Here is a 21,530-nt window from a genome sequence, read left to right as displayed (position 1 = left end):
TCCTTTACTTAGGTGTGTGTGTATTAGGTAGTTGAGGTGGAATTGTTAGATTACATTTAAGATATGTGCTTCTACACCTGCATTTCTTGCTGTTTGGGGTTTTAGGCTGGGTTTCTGTACAGCACTTTGAGATATCAGCTGATGTATGAAGGGCTACAGTGCCTTGCGAAAGTATTCGTCCCCCTTGAACTTTGCGAACTTTTGCCACATTTCAGGCTTCAAACATAAAGATATAAAACTGTATTTTTTTGTGAAGAATCAACAACAAGTGGGACACAATCATGAAGTGGAACAACATTTATTGGATATTTCAAACTTTTTTAACAAATCAAAAACTGAAAAATTGGGCGTGCAAAATTATTCAGCCCCCTTAAGTTAATACTTTGTAGCGCCACCTTTTGCTGCGATTACAGCTGTAAGTCGCTTGGGGTATGTCTCTATCAGTTTTGCACATCGAGAGACTGAATTTTTTCCCATTCCTCCTTGCAAAACAGCTTGAGCTCAGTGAGGTTGGATGGAGAGCATTTGTGAACAGCCGTTTTCAGTTCTTTCCACAGATTCTCGATTGGATTCAGGTCTGGACTTTGACTTGGCCATTCTAACACCTGGATATGTTTATTTTTGAACCATTCCATTGTAGATTTTGCTTTATGTTTTGGATCATTGTCTTGTTGGAAAACAAATCTCCGTCCCAGTCTCAGGTCTTTTGCAGACTCCATCAGGTTTTCTTCCAGAATGGTCCTGTATTTGGCTCCATCCATCTTCCCATCAATTTTAACCATCTTCCCTGTCCCTGCTGAAGAAAAGCAGGCCCAAACCATGATGCTGCCACCACCATGTTTGACAGTGGGGATGGTGTGGTCAGGGTGATGAGCTGTGTTGCTTTTACGCCAAACATAACGTTTTGCATTGTTGCCAAAAAGTTCAATTTTGGTTTCATCTGACCAGAGCACCTTCTTCCACATGTTTGGTGTGTCTCCCAGGTGGCTTGTGGCAAACTTTAAACCACACTTTTTATGGATATCTTTAAGAAATGGCTTTCTTCTTGCCACTCTTCCATAAAGGCCAGATTTGTGCAATATACGACTGATTGTTGTCCTATGGACAGAGTCTCCCACCTCAGCTGTAGATCTCTGCAGTTCATCCAGAGTGATCATGGGCCTCTTGGCTGCATCTTTGATCAGTCTTCTCCTTGTATGAGCTGAAAGTTTAGAGGGACGGCCAGGTCTTGGTAGATTTTCAGTGGTCTGATACTCCTTCCATTTCAATATTATCGCTTGCACAGTGCTCCTTGGGATGTTTAAAGCTTGGGAAATCTTTTTGTATCCAAATCCGGCTTTAAACTTCTTCACAACAGTATCTCGGACCTGCCTGGTGTGTTCCTTGTTCTTCATGATGCTCTCTGCACTTTTAACGGACCTCTGAGACTATCACAGTGCAGGTGCATTTATACGGAGACTTGATTACACACAGGTGGATTGTATTTATCATCATTAGTCATTTAGGTCAACATTGGATCATTCAGAGATCCTCACTGAACTTCTGGAGAGAGTTTGCTGCACTGAAAGTAAAGGGGCTGAATAATTTTGCACGCCCAATTTTTCAGTTTTTGATTTGTTAAAAAAGTTTGAAATATCCAATAAATGTCGTTCCACTTCATGATTGTGTCCCACTTGTTGTTGATTCTTCACAAAAAAATACAGTTTTATATCTTTATGTTTGAAGCCTGAAATGTGGCAAAAGGTCGCAAAGTTCAAGGGGGCCGAATACTTTCGCAAGGCACTGTATATAAATAAATTTGATTTGATTTAGATATTGCTGCACTGTTGGAACTAGAAGAACAAGCATTTCGCTACACTCGCAATAACACCTGCTAACCATATGTATGTGACCAATAAAATTTGATTTGACACACAACTCAACTTCCCCAAACACACTGCACACACTAAGAAAGAACTCACAGTCCCCATCACACTAAACTAAATAGGCACTATCAGTAATGAGTCACACATTGAATAGCAGGAGACTGTTAAGAGGAGGAATAACTAAGCAGAGCTGCTCCTCTCATATGGCAATAGGTGTTTTCCCTGCCTCAAACAGCAATATTTCTACAGCCTTCTTTCAATCCAAAATAATCTATCAGATTGCCTTTTTGGCAGCAGTTTCTTTCCAATGGGGTTATTCATTTCCTTATTTCAATTGAGACATGGATTGCGTATGTGAGCCATTCAGAGGGTGAATGTGCAAGACAAACCATTGAAGTGCCTTTGAACGGGGTACGGTAGTAGGTGCCAGGCGCACAGGTTTGTGTCAAGAACTGTGACGACTGCTGGGTTTTTCAGTTTCCTGTGTGTATCAAGAATTGCCCACCACCCAAAAGACATCCAGCCAATTTGTCACAACTGTGGGAAACATTGTAGCCGACATGGGCCAGCATCCCTTTGGAACGCTTTCGACACCTTGTAAACTCTATGCCCCAACGAATTGAGGCTGTTCTGAGGGCAAAAGAGGGGGGTGCAACTCAATATTAGGAAGACGTTCTAATGTTTTGCTCCCGGTAATTTATTGGGGTAAACCACCAACGTTTCGACATCAACGTGCCTTCTTCAGGTTCATGGCAAAACTCTTTTGGTTTATTTTTATAGGCTACAATTTACTCGCCGTTAGTCAGCACCACTGCTAACTTTTAGGGGGTGTGCGCCAGCTCATAATTGTCACTCTGTAACTGAGAAATGGCTGAGACATGCCTTCTTGGGATGGGAGCAGACTTACTGTAGCAGTCTGAATGCCATGTCTGTCCTCATGAGTACAGGGGTTGAACACAGTAGTGAGAAAAACACACACCGATTAACACAGGTAGAATTTAGAGATCCCCTCCGGATGCATTTGTTGCCTGACAACTCATACTGAATGTAATTCCGCTGCATACATTATCGCACTCTCTCCATAGTATCCCCTTGGACTTTACTCAAAGACAATACTAAACCTGGAGACTTGGTGGACGTTCTACAGCGCATACAGAGCGAGTGAGTTTAGAATACTGTACTAATACTGTACTAATACTGTACTAATACTGTAATACTGTACTTTGTTGTAAATGTTGAGTGTAGGGTTACAGTAGTTAACATTTATCTTGGCGCAGGTACAGTATGTTGTGAGAGGGCCTGATGGAGTGACAAGCAGGTTAGTTGGAGGCGACCGACTGACAGAAGGGAACAGTCGCAATATCCAGTGGGCCTTTGCTGAAGGAGAGACAAGGGAGGGTAGACCGGAGGGCCTTGTCCTCAAGTTTGAGCACTGGCATTCAATCAGAAGTGAGTGGTAGAAAGTGAGGATAAGTGCTGAGTGTTCAACAGTTTTAGTAGTTAGAAAAGTGAGGTAAACAGACGAGGAAAGTGGCTTTCAGTAAAAACAATCGTGTAGAGCCAGTGTTGAGATCAAACATATCCAAGACAAGTACAAGTTCAAATGCTAAGTTAAAACCATGGGGGAACTTCAATGGGTTCTGCTGTATTGATTATCCAGTCATCCTAAAAGCAACAACTGACTCCACACTATTGTGTTTACTGAATGTCAGTTTCCTCATCTGTTGACCTCACTTTTTTAACTGCTAAAACTATTAACTTAAGTGCTAAGTGTTTTTCAATCAGTGGAAGGGTTGGAGGGCAGGAGTGACACAATGAGATGTGAGGCTGGATAAGAGGCTAAATGAAATATATATATATTCCATTGCAAATGGAAAGGGCGTGTATTTCTAAACGATGCACCATGCTGCCGTGTTGACAATATGACCTGGCAACGCAGATTACTGTACTATTTGAGAAGGGCACTCCTCCCTCACTGCCACTTCTATTTTGAGCCCAGCCTAAACCAACATATGATTTGTTAGGGGAGTTGACTGTCGGTTGAGCACCCTCCTCGGAATATTATTTTTGGAATGACCATATAGCCCAGGGTCACATCCTCTCTCTGTGAGTGTTGGTATTTGCTCTCAAAAAATGTTCTTGTTGCACCCCAACAGAGCACTTAACTTTTAGACTTGGACAGAAGTCGAAAACCTATTTACGTGATAATAAAAAATATTAAAAAATGGGTGGCTTATGGAAAATCTCAAGGCCGGGTTGCAGTGTCCTAAGTATTTGAGGTTACATACGTTATACCTTACTCCATAAAGCAGGGGAGCATGGGTAAAATGTGTGTATCACTGTAATAATTAGCACTATTTTCTGTTAATAATCAACACTATGTTATTAATAATGTTTCTAAAGGGAAAAATATATTCCCATGTGTAAACTACAATGTGTGTCACGTCATGACCTTAGTTCCTTTTTTATGTCTCTATTTTGGTTTGGTCAGGGCGTGGGTTGGGGATTCTATGTTTTTCATTCTGTCTTGTTCTAGGCTTTGTTCTTCTATGTGTGTGGCCTGGTATGGTTCCCAATCAGAGGCAGCTGTCAATCGTTGTCTCTGATTGAGAACCATACTTAGGTAGCCTTTTCCCACCTGTGTTTTGTGGGTAATTATTTTTCCGTGTGTGTTTGTGTGCACCTCGGTTGCATCACGTTCTTTGCTGTTTACCTGTTTGTTTGTTTGTTTGTTGTTCCACTTTCATTAAAAGATGTGGAACTACATGCACGCTGCGCCTTGGTCGATTTATGACAGGGAGTTAGAGGATAGCGAGCCTGACAATGTGCAGGCTGGTCCAAACAATTGTTCTGTTCAAAACACACTTGCGTGTACTGTAATACATTGCTCATCAAATACCTTTTCAATAATAAAATATTGAATGAATAAACAAACGCTTATTTGATTACATTATGAAATATGTATTAAATGTTTATGTATCCACAGTAATCATAACAAAAAATATCCACATTTAAATAAGGATTGTACCAGCTTATGCTATAAGATAGTTAGTACAGCTCTTGTCATGCTCTTCAAATACAACAAAAACCATGTGAACGTCCTTAAAGCTATGAACTCCTCACAGAACACTGGTGGAGTTCAGAGAAATGAATACTGCTGGGTGAAAGGGCAACATGGAGTACATCCTTTATGAGAATTGCTTTGTTTAGGGTTACATAAGGTTGAGCATGAATACGATATAATGTGTCAAATGTGTGGCAGGGAAATGAAGACAGCAATCTACAATCTTTGCAAGATCAGAGTCACCGGTTCATCTTTCAATTCGCTATTTCCGTACTAGTTCACATTTTACTCAGCTAGAGTAGTTGGTGACCATGTCAAGGCCATCGGTTTTCATCAAAATAGCCCATGTAATAAAGAACCTGGCTCTGAGAAGATTTTCCCCTGGAAGCTAGTCTCAAATCTTTCAATATCATCAAACACCTCACTATGATGTTTAATATCTCTTTTGCGTGTTGTAGTTGAATATAAACAAGATTAAATGTATATTCACTCTGTTATACCACTGCATCTATAGGTTTGGTGGTAAATCCAGTATACACATCCATGTCAGTAAATAGATGTGGTGTGTCCTTAACCAATGGGGCGCAATAGTAACTTAAAATGTCTAATCAAAATGTACAAGTGGAAACCACATCCTTTAATGCTTCATGGTTAGGAATTGGCTTCCCACAAACATGTTGAATGACAGTATGTGCAGCACAAATGCCCTGGCTCTACATTAGTGGGATGATATTCAAAGTGGCCATAGATTGCTTTTCTAAGCATGACTTGGTGCCTGACTGCATGATCTCATTGACTGTTTTGTCAACGCACATGGAATGTTCTGGAAAATACAGTATTGCACTTGCTTTTGTCTCACTTCGACCTGCCCTGCCAACTGAACTACAGTGGCTTGCGAAAGTATTCACCCCTCTTGGCATTTTTCCTATTTTGTTGCCTTACAACCTGGGATTAAAATTTATTTTTTGGGGGGGTTTGTATCATTTTATTTATACAACATGGCTACCACTTCGTAGATGAAAAATATTTTTTATTGTGAAACAAACAAGAAATAAGACAAAAAAAACTGAAAACATGAGCATGCATAACTGTTCCCCCCCCCAAAGTTAATACTTTGTAGAACCACCTTTTGCAGCAATTCCAGCTGCATGTCTCTTGGGGTATATGTCTCTATAAGCTTGGCACATCTAGGCACTGGGATTTTTGCCCATTCTTCAACAAAAAAACTGCTCCAGCTCCTTCAAGTTGGATGGGTTCCGCTGGTGTATAGCAATCTTTAAGTCATACCACAGATTCTCAATTGGATTAAGGTCTGGGCTGTGACTAGGCCATTCCAATACATTTAAATGTTTCCCCTTAAACCACTCAAGTGTTGCTTTAGCGGTATGCTTAGGGTCATTGTCCTGCTGGAAGGTGAACCTCCATTCCAGTCTCAAATCTCTGGAAGACTAACATGTTTCCCTCAAGAATTTCACTGTATTTAGCGCCATCCATCATTCCTTCAATTCTGACCAGTTTCCCAGTCCCTGCCGATGGAAAACATCCCCACAGCATGATGCTGCCACCACCGTGCTCCGTGTTGTTCTCAGAGTGATGGGAGTTGTTGGGTTTGCGCCACACATAGCGTTTTCCTTGATGGTCAAAAAGCTCAATTTTAGTCTTATCTAAACCAGAGTACCTTCTTCCATATGTTTGGGGAGTCTCCCACATACATTTTGTCGAACACCAAAAGTGTTTGATTATTTTCTTTCTTTAAGCAATGGCTTTTTTCTGGCCACTCTTCTGTAAAGCACAGCTCTGTGGAGTGCACAGCATAAAGTGGTCCTATGGACAGATACTCCCATCTCCACTGTGGAGCTTTGCAATTCCTTCAGGGTTATTGTTGGTCTCTTTGTCGCCTCTGATTAATGCCCTTCTTGCCTGGTCAGTGAGTTTTGGTGGGCGGCCCTCTTTTGGCAGGTTTGTTGTGGTGCCACATTCCTTCCATTTTTTAATAATGGATTCAATGGTACTCTGTGGGATGTTCAAAGTTTCAAATATTTTTTTATAACCCAACCCTGATCTGTACTTCTCCACAACTTTGTCCTTGACATGTTTGGAGAGCTCCTTGGTCTCGTGGTGCCGCTTGCTTGGTGGTGCCCCTTGCTCAGTGGTGTTGCAGACTCTGGGGCCTTTCAGAACAGGTGTATACATACTGAGATCATATGACAGATCATGTGACACTTAGATTGCACATAGGTGGACTTGATTTAACTAATTATGTGGCTTCTGAAGGTAAGGACCAGATTTTATTTAGGGGCATCATAGAAAAGGGGGTGAATACATTATTATTTTTTATTTTTTTAAATAAGTTATATTTTCCATTTCAGTTCACCTATGAATTGGACCACCAGAGGGCAGGCTGGGCTCACGGATAGCAGCCCAACAAGGCATGTGAGACAAGGTAACCAGAGGCAATTAAGCACAGCTGACGGTACTAATGACATATTCTCTTTCCCCTATAAGAGAGAGGATGGAACCAGCAGGGAAAGTGACGGCAAACTATCGAAGAAGAGCCATTAAGACGGTGCCAAATCTGTGATTATTATTATAGTTTAAAGATCATATTGTGTTCCTGTTTCATCTAAAGAATAATATGTATGTTGTTCCTTGGGAGATTCTCATTGATTGTGTTGGAGTGTTTGTATTGTTAGAAATCTCGAGAACTGTGTTCATTCAAGAGAACCTACTCCTGACTCGTTTATTCCACCTTTCCGCTTTAGAGTGACACCAAATTACTTGGTCCACTCACATTGGTGGAGAATGCGGGTATTAGGTAAACGAGTGACACTAGGATAAGTGAGTAAATCAAAATTCTTCCAGTAGACACAGAGGAACCATTCAAGAACGATGGACAACGCCCTACTACAACAGTTGATCACGGCACAGCAGACAACCATAGAACTCCTGCAACAACAGCTGAGTTGGCAAGAAGAACCTAGAGTTAAGCCAAGAGCGGCTGCACACGACATCTTACCTCATCCAAACCCCCTCCGGGGGTGGGAGAAGTCATCCCCCACACAGCAGGGTCGGTGTTATAAATGTCCATCTCCAAACCATTATGCCCCACAATGTCCTAGCAAGGACGAGTCCATGGTCATGGAGTCATCACTGCCCATCCCCACACATCCCGGTTTGAGAGGGCAGGATCAACACTGTTGGTTAGCAAAAATAGCCCCAGCCCCAGAGATTCCGGTTCGAGTAGAAGGACAAGATGTGGTAGCCATTCTCGACTCAGGAAGCATGGTTACATTAGTAGAAAGCAGGATGGTGACCTCCGCAACACTGCTACCAGACAAAGTAGCCATGTCCTGTATCTATGGAAACACCCACTATTACCCCACCGTGAATCTGTCTATTCTCACTCTGAAAGAAAGGTGTACAGTCAGGGCAGGGAAAGTACCCCAGCTGAAGGTGCCATTATTGATCGGGAGAGACTGTCCCCTATATAAAGAGCTTTGGAAGATTACGTTATGGTTATGCACGGGAAGAAGGGGGACAGGAAAAAAAAAAGTCCAATCCCGAGGTAGTAGTCCCACAAGGAGACGTAGCCTCGTCCTCCTCCTCTGGAGCAGAGGTCGAAATAGCGACCCAACGTTTGCGACAGATATTCCAGGAAACCACTGATGAAGGGTTATACACGACGCAGGAAGGAAGGAGCAACCAGGCGCTAAGGGATATATTTGAAGCCCCATCTGAGGAGGGAACCTGGAAGGGATTCTCCTCAGTCACCCCTGGAGGGGATGGGCAACAACCTCCACACCCCTCTACCGAGGTCGACCTGCCCCAGGAATTAAAGGGACAGTTCGGCACCTCGCAGCATAGAGACCCAGACCTAAGGGAGGCCATGAGGAAGGTGAAGGTGATCGACGGGAGGAACGTTGACGGATCAGGTGAGCCCCCTCTTCCTTACTATGCAATCAGGCGGGGTCTCTTATATTGGGTCGTGCAATGAAAGGGGGAAAACCAGGAATTATTAATGGTGCCTAGACCATACAGGGATACAGTCTTACAGTTAGCCCATTACCACGTCCTAGGAGGACACCTGGCACGGGACAAGACTATCAACAGAATCATGCAGAGATTCTATTGGCCCCGTGTCACCCGGGATGAGGCCAGGTATTGTAGGACGTGTGATCAATGTCAGCGTACAGTTCCACGGCCACACCTACGTAACCCTTTGATTCCTCTCCCCATCATAGAGACCGGGGAGGCAGGGTAGCCTAGTGGTTAGAGCGTTGGACTAGTAACCGGAAGGTTGCAAGTTCAAACGCCCTAGCTGACAAGGTACAAATCTGTCTTTCTGCCCCTGAACAGGCAGTTAACCCACTGTTCCTAGGCCGTCATTGAAAATAAGAATTTGTTCTTAACTGACTTGCCTGGTTAAATAAAGGTAAAATATATATATATATATATTTTAAAGACCCCCTTTGAACGCATAGCTATGGACCTCGTGGGACCCCTCCCAAAATCTGCCAGAGGACACTAATACATCCTAGTGGTCGCAGATTACGCTACCATGTTCCGAAAGGCCATACCCCTGTGTAACATGTCATCAAAGGGAATTGCTAAGGAATTGTTCATGATGTTCTCTCGGGTGGGCCTTCCCAAGACGATCTTAACCGATCAGGGAACCCCTTTCATGTCCCGATTGCTGAAGGACTTGTGTCGGTTATATCAGGTTCAACAGATACGTACCAGCATATTCCACCCTCAAACAGACGGGTTGTGTGAACGCTTGAACAAAACGATTAAAAGCATGTTGAGAAGAGTGGTGTCCAGAGACGGGAAAAACTGTGACATGCTTCTCCCACACTTAATGTTTGCCCTGCGAGAAGTACCCCAGGCGTCCACTGGATTCTCCCCATTTTAATTGCTCTATGGCAGACCCTGTCGAGAGATCCTCGACTTAGCCAAGGAGACCTGGGAGACCCAACCATGCCCCTTTCGATCCACAAAGGAACATGTTACCCTGATGAGACCACCTGTCGGCAGTGTGGCCCATAGTAAAGGAGCATATGGAGAAGGCGCAAAGGATCCAAGGCCGGGCCTACGATAAGTCCGCAACACCCCGTGAGTTCACCGTGGGAGAGAAAGTGATGGTGCTCATGAGCCTGGAAGCTTACTAGCTTACTGGTGCTCTTTCATGCCGTCCCTAGGAGGGGTGCGTCGCTTGAGTGGGTTGAGTCACTGATGTGATCTTCCTGTCTGGGTTGGCACCCCCCCTTGGGTTGTGCATTGGAGGAGATCTTTGTGTGCTTATACTTGGCCTCGTCTCAGGATGGTAAGTTGGTGGTTGAAGATATCACTCTAGTGGTGTGGGGGCTGTGCTTTGGCAAAGTGGGTGGGGTTATATCCTTCCTGTTTGGCCCTGTCCGGGGGTATCATCGGATGGGGCCACAGTGTCTCCTGACCCTTCCTGTCTCAGCCTCCAGTATTTATGCTGCAGTAGTTTGTGTCGGGAGGCTAGGGTCAGTTTGTTATATTGGTAGTACTTCTGTCTTATCCAGTGTCCTGTGTGAATTTAAGCATGCTCTCTCTAATTCTCTCTTTCTTTCTCTCGGAGGACTTGAGCCCTAGGACCATGCCTCAGGACTACCTGGCATGATGACTCCTTGCTGTCCCCAGTCCACCTGGCCGTGCTGCTGCTCCAGTTTCAACTGTTCTGCCTGCGGCTATGGAATCCTGACCTGTTCACCGGACGTGCTACCTGTCCCAGACCTATTATTTGAACATGCTGGTCATTTATGAACATTTGAACATCTTGGCCATGTTCTGTTATCTCCACCCGGCACAGCCAGAAGAGGACTGGCCACCCCTCTTAGCCTGGTTCCTCTCTAGGTTTCTTCCTAGATTTTGGCCTTTCTAGGGAGTTTTTCCTAGCCAGTGTGCTTCGACACCTGCATTGCTTGCTGTTTCGGGTTTTAGGCTGGGTTTCTGTACAGCACTTTGAGATATCAGCTGATGTACGAAGGGCTATATAAATACATTTGATTTGATTTGGCTAGACAATCTGGACCCTCTCTTTCTAAAATTATCCACCGCAATTGTTGCAACCCCTATTACTAGCCTGTTCAACCTCTCTTTTGTATCGTCTGAGATCCCCAAAGATTGGAAAGGGGGAGACACTCTAGACCAAAACTTTTACAGACCTATAGCTATCCTACCCTGCCTTTTTAAAGTCTTCGAAAGCCAAGTTAACAAACCGATCACCGACCATTTCGAATCCCACCGTACCTTCTCCGCTATGCAATCTGGTTTCCAAGCTGGTCATGCGTGTACCTCAGCCACACTCAAGGTCTTAAACGATATCTTAATCGCCATCGACCAAAGACAATACTGTGCAGTCGTATCCATCAACCTGGCCAAGGCTTTCGACTCTGTCAATCACAGCATTCTTATCGGCAGACTGAACAGCCTTCGTTTCTCAAATGACTGTCTCGCCTGGTTCACCAACTACTTCTCAGATAGAGTTCAGTGTGTCAAATGGAAGGGCCTGTTGTCCGGTCCTCTGCAAGTCTCTATGGGGATGTCACAGTGTTCAATTCTAGGGCCGACTCTCCTCTCTGTATACATAAATAAATGATGTAGCTCTTGCAGCTGGTGATTCTCTGATCCACCTCTATCCCATCGACACCATTCTGTATACTTCTGGCCCTTTGGACACTGTGTTAACTAACCTCCAAACGAGCTTCAATGCCATACAACTCTCCTTCCATGGCCTCCAACTGCTCTTAAATTCCTCCTTTGGTTGCCTTTCCTTCCAGTTCTCTGCTGCCCATGACTGGAACAAATTGCAAAAATCTCTGAAACTGGAGACTCACATCTCCCTCACTAGCTTTAAGCAACAGCTGTCAGAGCAGCTTACTGTACCTGTACATAGCCCATCTACCTACCTCATCCCCATACTGGTATTTTACTCCTTTGCACCCCAGTATCTCTACCTGCACATTCACCTTCTGCCGATCTACCATTCCAGTGTTTAATTGCTATATTGTAATTACTTCGCCACCATGGCCTATTTATTTCCTTAAGTTACCTCATTTGCACTCACTGTATATACTTTTTTCTTTTGTTCTGCTGTATGTTTTGTTTATTCCATGTGTAACTCTGTGTTGTTGTATGTGTCAAATTGCTACGCTTTATCTTGGCCAGGACGCAGTTGCAAATGAGAACTTGTTCTCAACTAGCCTACCTGGTTAAATAAAAAATAAAATAAAAATGATCAGCAGATTTGCCAGAGCATAGCAATGATTCTACAGGAGCCATTTTGTCCAACAGGTAGGCATACCAGGGCTGATGTAATTTATTTTACCTTTATTTAACTAGGCAAGTCAGTTAAGAACAAATTCTTATTTTCAATGACGGCCAACAGTGGGTTAACTGCCTTGTTCAGGGGCAGAACGACAGATTTGTACCTTGTAATGATGGCTTACTGCCTCCAGAATTAGCGCACTTAATCCACTAAAAGGATTTAAAGTGCACAAATTGTGAAGCTTTTCATTTTGTACTTGCAAATGTTTGATAATTTAATCAAATAAACAATTTCACTAATGGTTTGGAAGTCGGCTGAAAAAAGGGTAGGGAAACAGTCACAGGACAATAAGGTATCACATACAACCACTAGATGGCAATAGCTCACGTATCCAAACCATCAACCCGAATCACATTCTCATCTGACAATTTCACAAAATGTCTTCATTGCCCAACAATGTAGTTTGAAAAGTTACTTATCAATAAAATAAGATTCTTAGCTCATCATGTGGCAAATATAAGGTAAAAAAAGGGCACAATACTTTGCATCGAATGGCTTTGTTCTGTCAATTTCCTACAAGCTTTTTGAAAAATACAGTAAGATCAATCACACAAAGTCATAGTGTATCCTTGTAAATAGAAGTAACCCAATGCCACTTATCAACTGTGTGGGCAGTTAAACCCATGAAACCATGTCAGTTAGTGTACATTACAGGTGTGATCAAGTAAGAGTGGACTCAGGAGACCGGGTTGTGTCTTTCATACACTTTATTGTCAACACTCGACAGAGGGAGGTACAGCAGGTGCATGCCAGGGACAAGAAGCTGTTTACTTCTTGGTGGTCTCCTCCTCCTTTGACAGGGTCTTGATGATCTCCTCTTTCTTTGCTGCCAGACGCTCCTCTCTGCGCTTACGGGCCTCCTTTGTCTTGGAACGACGGGCCTCAGCCTGGTCACTGCAGAGAGAAAAGTGGTCAAATAATGCTGTCCTTTTGGTTGAACCCAAATGTACATCTTACCAGCTATAAATACTCCCATATAAATATCTGCTTTTAAGTGCTCATCAGCTCAGTTCCTTCTCCATTCTACAAAACATTGCGGCATAGAAAAGTCTAAGGCAGATGGGTGTTGGTTTTAGACGTACCACAGAAGCTTCTTGCGGGCCTTGTCTGCCTTCAGCTTGTGGATGTGCTCCATGAGGATACGCTTGTTCTTGAACACGTTACCCTTCACCTTAAGGTAGAGGCTGTGGTACCTGCGGGAAGGAAAGGGGCAAAACAAAACGAGCAAATCAATCTACTGTACATGCTTTAAAATTTTCAATAAATACAAAATGAAGAATTTAGCAACCCATGAGATACATTTGAATTTCCTTCCTAAATCAAATAGGAATTTGAACAGGGGTTAATCAGATATCCAAGAGAAACATGACATCACAAATTTCAACAAAGTTTGCAAAACCATTCTCAGGGAATCATCATTTTTTACCAATATAACCATGGGTTGTTTGTTAGCCATTATAACTAGCTAGTTCAGCCTAGGCTAGTAGTTAGTTAGTTCAATATAATCAATGTGTAACAGACATCCTTGAAATGGACCCAATAGGAGTTGCCTTGTGAATCTTTATACTCGAGGGTGGATGTGGAGAACTTACATGTGCCTGTCAATCTTATGGGACTCCCTGTAGCGACGGAGAAGACGACGCAGGATTCTCATGCGACGCATCCAGGACAGCTTCTCTGGCATACGGGCATTGGCTGTACCCTTTCTCTTACCTGGTAGGGTGGGCAGGGTGTTAGGCCCGAGATATTAATACTATACCCCGAGATATTAATACTATACCCCAAAATTCAGTATTCACAGCATTCACTCACCAATTCCTGTGTGCCTTCCCTTGCGACGTGCCAGCGTGTTCTTGCGGCACCGGGCGCGAGAGTGCACCGTGACTGGCTTGCGGATGATAAGACCATCCTTTACCAGTTTACGGATCTGCTGGCCTGAGAGGGGGGGGGGGCAGAAAATATTGGTTAGACAAGGCAGATTAATTTACAGCAACAAATCAATAATCAGTCACCTACTGTGTAGATTACACACAGGCTACATTACACAATACCAAAATAACATGGTAAAAAACAGATTGGCTGAATCCTTACGGGAGTTGGCGTTAGCAATCTCATTGGTCTCGTTGGGGTCCAGCCATACCTTCTTCTTGCCACAGCGCAGGACGCTGGAGGCAAGCCTCTTTTGAAGCCTGAGCATGCTGGGTTAGAGATGAAGAGTTAGCTAACGCATTACACTTTAACGCATAACTGTATGTTGCCAACAATATAACTTAAATGTGTGTAGTGTGACCATGGGTTAATCAGATAGCCAAGAGAAACGTGACATCACACAGTTCAGCATCGTTTGCGAAACCATTCTCAGAATCATCATATTAACCATTTATCCAATACAACTCCGGGTTGATTGTTAGCTATTATTGCTAAGTTAGTTCGATGCTAATGATTAACGTTACATTGGTTGCAACTGGGCTAACGTTACTCGACGTTAGGATAGTAACGTTATCTAACTAGTCGCGTAGCTAAATATCGTCCACTATGTTTCTGTTCTTAAAAAGTGACATGTTTGACAATTAATTTTACAAGACACAAGTAACCCGTTTGCTAATATAAATGGGGAATATTATCCACAATCGTGAGACCAGTGTCCAGGTAGGTGTAGGTAGCTAACATTACTACTATAGATGGCCAATACTAACAAAATGTGGTACACCAAATTTGATAGACAGGCTAACGTTTGCTAGCTACGCTACTAATGGCAACTTTCAGATATGGAACATAGATATCGTTGATACTAACAACAAGGGAATCGATCATAATCTATTCAGCTATGTTACAGAGGTTTAACTCGCATTTGTTTAACGTTAGGCCTGAATTTCTCGCCTCAAAATTATTGGTTGACAACATGGCATCCCTGGCTTGGTACATCGTGCGGCACATTTACACATGAAATGTCGTTTTTCCAAAATAAAATATGTCAAGGGACTTAAACGGTAGTGTCGCGTAAACTTTAGGGGAACCGTAGTAAACGTTTAATGGGCAACACATTCGTATTTTATTGAATATATGAGAATTTAGACTCGCACAAAGTATGTATGCTTACCTCATGGCTGCTATTGCGATAGAAAAAGGAAGGGTTGCAAGACGGACAGGGCACTACCATTAAAACTACAGGAGAATCCAAAATTAGATATACACCAGTTATTTTGTGAAATAAACGAAATACAAATCATATTTTTTCATGTGAAGAGTTCATATTAAAATACTAATTGGTGTAAAAAAAAAAAAGAAAGTTAGAGAGAGTGATATTGTCTGAAATCATAAGATAAAGTGTATAGAAAGTATGTTCTCCCCTTATCTGGGAATAATAGTATATTCCAAAGGTGGGGAGCGATTTCGCACGGCATTGTGGGGGAAATCATACAAAATGCAATTTTACTACTCCACCACAAGAGAGCAATATTGAAGCCAAAGACAGCTGACTGACACTGACAGACGGAAAGTTTAGACAAGTAGCCCAATAATTATATTGTAAGGACCCTAGGTTTATAAGCGCGGAAATCGACTCTGCCGCACGAGCATGCTTTTACGGCACAGTCGATAGCGCACCGGACCTCGGGCTCGAAGTTCGAGGGTTCGAGACCTGCTTCCTGCCTGTGTAATTCATTATAATATTTTTGGTCTTTTGACCGATCAGATCACCTCTGAAAAAGATATGTCATATGTTTAGCATGTACTTTTACTAAAGTATGGCAATTGAGTAATTGTCCCATCACTATACATTTAAACAAGATTTTATTTTTTTTATTTTTTATTTCACCTTTATTTAACCAGGTAGGCTAGTTGAGAACAAGTTCTCATTTGCAACTGTGACCTGGCCAAGATAAAGCATAGCAGTGTGAACAGACAACAACAAAGAGTTACACATGGAGTAAACAATTAACAAGTCAATAACACAGTAGAAAAAAAAAGAGAGTCTATATACATTGTGTGCAAAAGTCATGAGGAGGTAGGCGAATAATTACAATTTTGCAGATTAACACTGGAGTGATAAATTATCAGATGGTCATGTACAGGTAGAGATATTGGTGTGCAAAAGAGCAGAAAAGTAAATAAATATAAACAGTATGGGGAAGAGGTAGGTAAAATTGGATGGGCTATTTACCGATAGACTATGTACAGCTGCAGCTGGGTTAGCTGCTCAGATAGCAGATGTTTGAAGTTGGTGAGGGAGATAAAAGTCTCCAACTTCAGCGATTTTTGCAATTCGTTCCAGTCACAGGCAGCAGAGAACTGGAATGAAAGGCGGCCAAATGAGGTGTTGGCTTTAGGGATGATCAGTGAGATACACCTGCTACACGATACTTTTAGACTTTTACTCAAGTAGTATTTTACTAGCTGACTTTTACTTGAGTCATTTTCTATTAAGGTATGTTTACTTTTACACAAGTATGACAATGGAGTACTTTTTCCACAACTTTGAAGGAGACCCTAAAGTTGAAGCCAAGTTTGTGTGACATGCATGCATTGTGTGGTTTCCTCTATTTAACTAACTAGGCAAGTTAGTTAAGAACAAATGTATATTTACAATGAAGGCCAACAAAACACACGTCACGACAAGAGAGACAACACTACATAAATCCTCGACTTCGGCGATGTCATCTATAAAATCTCCAACACTCTACTCAACAAATTGGATGCAGTCTATCACAGTGCCATCCGTTCTGTCACCAAAGCCCCATACACTACCCACCACTGTGACCTGTACTCTCTCATTGGTTGGACCTCGCTTCATACTCGTAGATAACCTGTAGCCAGAGGGTTTGGCGACAAGTCTCTGCTAGGTAAAGCCCCGCCTTATCTCAGCTCACTGGTCACCATAGCAGCACCCACTCGTAGCACGAGCTCCAGCAGGTATATCTCACTGGTCACCCCCAAAGCCAATTCCTACTTTTTCGCCTTTCCTTCCAGTTCTCTGCTGCCAGTGACTGGAATGAACTGCAAAAATCACTGAAGCTGGAGACTCATATCTCCCTCACTAGCTTTAAGCACCAGCTCTCAGAGCAGCTCACAGATCACTGCACCTGTACATAGCCCATATGTAATCAGCCCATCTATCTACCTCATCCCCATACTGTATTTATTTATTTATCTTGCTCCTTTGCACCCCAATATCTGCACCCCAATATCTCTACTTGCACATTCATCTTCTGCACATCTACCATTCCAGTGTTTAATTGCTATGTTGGAATTACTTCGCCACAATGGCCTATTTATTGCCTTAACTCCCTTATCTTACCTCATTTGCACTCACTGTATATAAACGTTTTATTTTATTTTTTCTACTCTATTATTGACTATGTTTTGTTTACTCCATGTGTAACTCTGTGTTGTTGTATGTGTCGAATTGCTATGCTTTATCTTGGCCAGGTCGCAGTTGCAAATGAGAACTTGTTCTCAACTAACCTACCTGGTTAAATAAAGGTGAAATAAAAAATAATAAAAAATAAAGAGAGACCTAAGACAACATAGCAAGCCAGAAACACATAACACAGCATGGTAGCAGCACAAAACATAGTACAAACATGATTGGGCACAGAAAACAGCACAAAGGACAAGAAGGTAGAGACAACAATACATCACGCAAAGCACCCACAACTGTCAGTAAGAGTGTCCATTATTGAGTCTTTGAATGAAGAGATTGAGATTGAGTCCAGTTTGAGTGTTTGTTGCAGCTCGTTCCAGTCGCTAGCTGCAGCGAACTGAAAAGAGGAGCGACAGGGATGTGTGTGCTTTGGGGACCTTTAACAGAATGTGACTGGCAGAACGGGTGTTTTATGTGGAGGATGAGGGCTGCAGTAGATATCTCAGATAGTAGGGAGTGAGGCCTAAGAGGGTTTTATAAATAAGCATCAACCAGTGGGTCTTGCGACGGGTATACAGAGATGACCAGTTTACAGTGGAGTGTAGAGTTCAGTGATGTGTCCTATTAGGAGCATTGGTGGCACATTTGATGGCCGGATGGTAAGGAACATCTAGCCACTCGAGAGCACCCATAAATTATTTATCCGTAATGTAGCAATCTCTGAACTGAAAGAGGTGTAGACCCGCACACTGTCGAGAAAAGTAATACATCCAAAATTGAGGCTTGAATGCAAAATAAAGATTTTTATGAGAACATCACGGTGCCCAACAAAAATCAAGAATGGAATGTGAAAACAAAACACAAACGTTTCGTCCTCAGGCCATCCTCAGTGTAAATCATCAGCAGCACGCACACCTGGCTTCTATTTCAAGGATAATTGCATATGATCAAGCAAGGCAGTACATCAGAAAATCAATAAATCAGTACCTAGTACAACAGAATGCATGATCTAGATTATATACAAAATGTACAAATGCGGACTGAGAAATATCATCAATTATTGCTTTTACATATACCATGTGAACATTTCCTCTGAATAAACAACACAGGATTTTAATAGAGTATGGAGCTTAAGAGACCACTAGATGGGGATATCGATCACCAATAACAGGCAATATACCAGCTACAGAAAACATTTCAATAACAATTCTTAATTCATTAAATCAAATCGAATTTTATTTGTCACATGCAGTGACAATTTTAGCATGTACATTTTGGTGGGGCAATTATTATTTTTTTAAGTGGATGCATACCAGCAAAGCCACTACAAAACACAACACCAGACCTGCTGATGGCGCTGACAGAGATGGTCGCCTCGCTTCGAGTACTTAGGAAACAATGTATTATTTCTTAGATTGTTACACATTTGTGTGTATAAGGTAGTTGTTGTGGAATTGATTACTTGTTAGATATTACTGCATTTCAAGCATTTCGCTACACTCGCGTTAACATCTGCTAACCAGGTGAAAGTAAGAGGGCTAAATAGACCAAATTAATAGGGTGAGGCACATGGGCTACTAACATCTTACTACACAACATACACTTAGTATTACTTTCTTAGCTACAGTATACATATCTCCCTGGCATATTACATCATTGATGCAGCAGCATACAATACATGTTTGGACTCACCTTGTCGTGCTGTGCTCACTTGAACAGGAAGGTGGCGCGGCGGTCCTCTGTGGACAAATTTAGTCATCAAAGTCTGGCGTTCTCTAGATTTATGGTGCTTTCAAAACAACTGGGAACATGGAAAAAACAAGGTTGAATCATGATGACGTCATTGATGTTCAGGTCGTAGCTCTAGAAAGAGGCCGGATTTACAATTCTGAGTTGGATGACCGTTCAAAACGTATTTTCCCAGTCGGAACTCGTTTATTCCTGACTTCCCAGTTGTCTTGAACTCACTGAAGTCACTTTTTTCGCAGTTCCAAGTTAACAGTTGTTTTGAGTGCAGCACAAATCATGCTTCATTGACAGTATGGTCAATGTTGAATGTTTATCATTTTAAACTTGGAAACTTGGAAATTAAACTTAATCCCAGATTTGGGACCACACAGCCACTCCACTGAATAGCAGGCTAGTGATGGCTTTTTAATGCTTGCAGTTAGCCACTGTCACTGATTCCTTCCAAACCACTCATTGTTGAATTTGCAATTTCCAACTTGTTGTGTAATGTTTATGTCCAATGGCCGATGAGCACTGATACGGGGGGGGGGCAATGTTCAGAAGTCTTATGGTTTAGGGGTAGAAGCTGTTTAGAAGCCTCTTGGACCTAGACTTTGCGCTCTGGTACTGCTTGCCGTGCGGTAGCAGAGAGAACCGTCTATGACTAGGGTGGTTGGAGTCTTTGACCATTTTTTGGGCCCTAAACATAATGGCCCTCCAAGCCATTTAGGCTACCCAACAGCATAGAATGCAACTGACATCTCTCTTGTTGATGAGAAGGCATGCCAAATGGGTTACTGGAGTAATTTGCTTGACCACAAAATAACTGTATGACTTTAACACCTGCAGTGTCATCTGGTTAAGGACTGTTCTTACACACAATGCAACGTGGAGTACCTCGATACACCCCATAGCCGTGGTATATTGGCCATATACCACAAACCCCCGAGGTGCCTTATTGTTATTATAAACTGGTTACAAACGTAATTAGAACAGTAAGAATACATGTTTTGTAATTCCCGTGCTATACGGTCTCATATACCACGGCTTTCAGCCAATCAGCATTCAAGGCTCGAACCATCCAGTTTATAAAAGCACATAACCTACATGTACACACTGCCACTCAGGACACACACACCACAGAACTGCACTGATAAAGGGACATTCCTTGCATGAGAACCTCACATAAATACTTTACACTGGACAGAAGAAGTGGACGAAAACCAATCTACAGTCAATACATACCTGTGTGTGTTTTAGATTCATGAAGCTCCCCCAATGAGGACATATTGAAGAAGACTACTTATTCAGACAGGATTTCCCCCTCTCTATTTTATTTTTATATTCGTTCTTGCTACTGCTATTTTTTATTTAAAAAAGGGACATTTTCATTAAGCTTTTAAAGATGTATTAATGGGAAAATGTATTTGTAAAAATTTAATATATACTGAAGTGTTGATAAATACACAAAAAGGATGGTGGTCAGATTCAGTAAGACCATAGTAAGAAGTTCTAGATTAACCTAGCTGGCCACAGTACCTTCAAGACTGTTGGAAAAGCATTCCAGGTGAAGCTGGTAGAGAGAAAGCCAAGAGTGTGCAAAGCTGTCATCAAGGCAAAGGGTGGAAACTTTGAAGAATCTCAAATATAAAATATATATTTTTTTTATTTAACACTTTTTTGGTTACTACATGATTCCATATGTGTTATTTCATAGTTTTGATGTCTTCACTATTATTCTACATTGTAGAAAATAGTACAAATAAAGAAAAACCCTGGAATGAGTAGGTGTGTCCAAACTTTTGACTGGTACTGTATTTATGACCATTATAACAATGTAGTGCTCAGGAGACTAACGTGCTGAAAGGGCACATATGGGGAAACTAAAATGGAATCTACTATTGATTCTAATGTCTCATGATTTGAATGTAAAGTTACCTTATCTGTATACCATTGGAATAAATGTACAGTATAATTATCATCATCAGGACTATATTGATGCTTTTCATGTTTCTCTGTATGGAGATGAAATGAGCGATGAGACAGATACAATTTCGTTGATGTACCACTTGCCAACAAGTGCCTACAGCGACACATGGAAAGAGGCGAGCATCTAAAAATGTGGATATCATCTGTGTTTAGATCAGGTTGCAACCT

General features: G+C 42.1%; 1 protein-coding gene and 1 non-coding gene across 2 annotated transcripts; both read right to left on the bottom strand.

Moving 5' to 3' along the window:
• Positions 1-12,972: 12,972 nt before the first annotated feature.
• Positions 12,973-15,524, bottom strand: LOC112225961 (60S ribosomal protein L19). Its single transcript, XM_024390116.2, has 6 exons — positions 15,384-15,524; positions 14,375-14,481; positions 14,096-14,218; positions 13,876-13,996; positions 13,366-13,476; positions 12,973-13,177 (listed from the first exon to the last, which is right to left on the bottom strand). Exons 1-6 carry the CDS (start codon positions 15,386-15,388, stop codon positions 13,051-13,053), a joined length of 594 nt encoding a protein of 197 aa, XP_024245884.1. The 5' UTR covers positions 15,389-15,524; the 3' UTR covers positions 12,973-13,050.
• LOC112226350 lies at positions 14,580-14,659 on the bottom strand. Its single transcript, XR_002949719.1, has one exon. It is a non-coding gene; the product is annotated as a small nucleolar RNA SNORD53/SNORD92 (small nucleolar RNA).
• Positions 15,525-21,530: the final 6,006 nt, after the last annotated feature.

The sequence above is a fragment of the Oncorhynchus tshawytscha genome, linkage group LG27 (assembly GCF_018296145.1).
Source record: "Oncorhynchus tshawytscha isolate Ot180627B linkage group LG27, Otsh_v2.0, whole genome shotgun sequence".
NCBI classification, from domain to species: domain Eukaryota; kingdom Metazoa; phylum Chordata; class Actinopteri; order Salmoniformes; family Salmonidae; genus Oncorhynchus; species Oncorhynchus tshawytscha.
The sequence above is the reverse complement of the archived record's forward strand: the minus strand, read 5'-3'. Positions and strand labels throughout refer to the sequence as shown.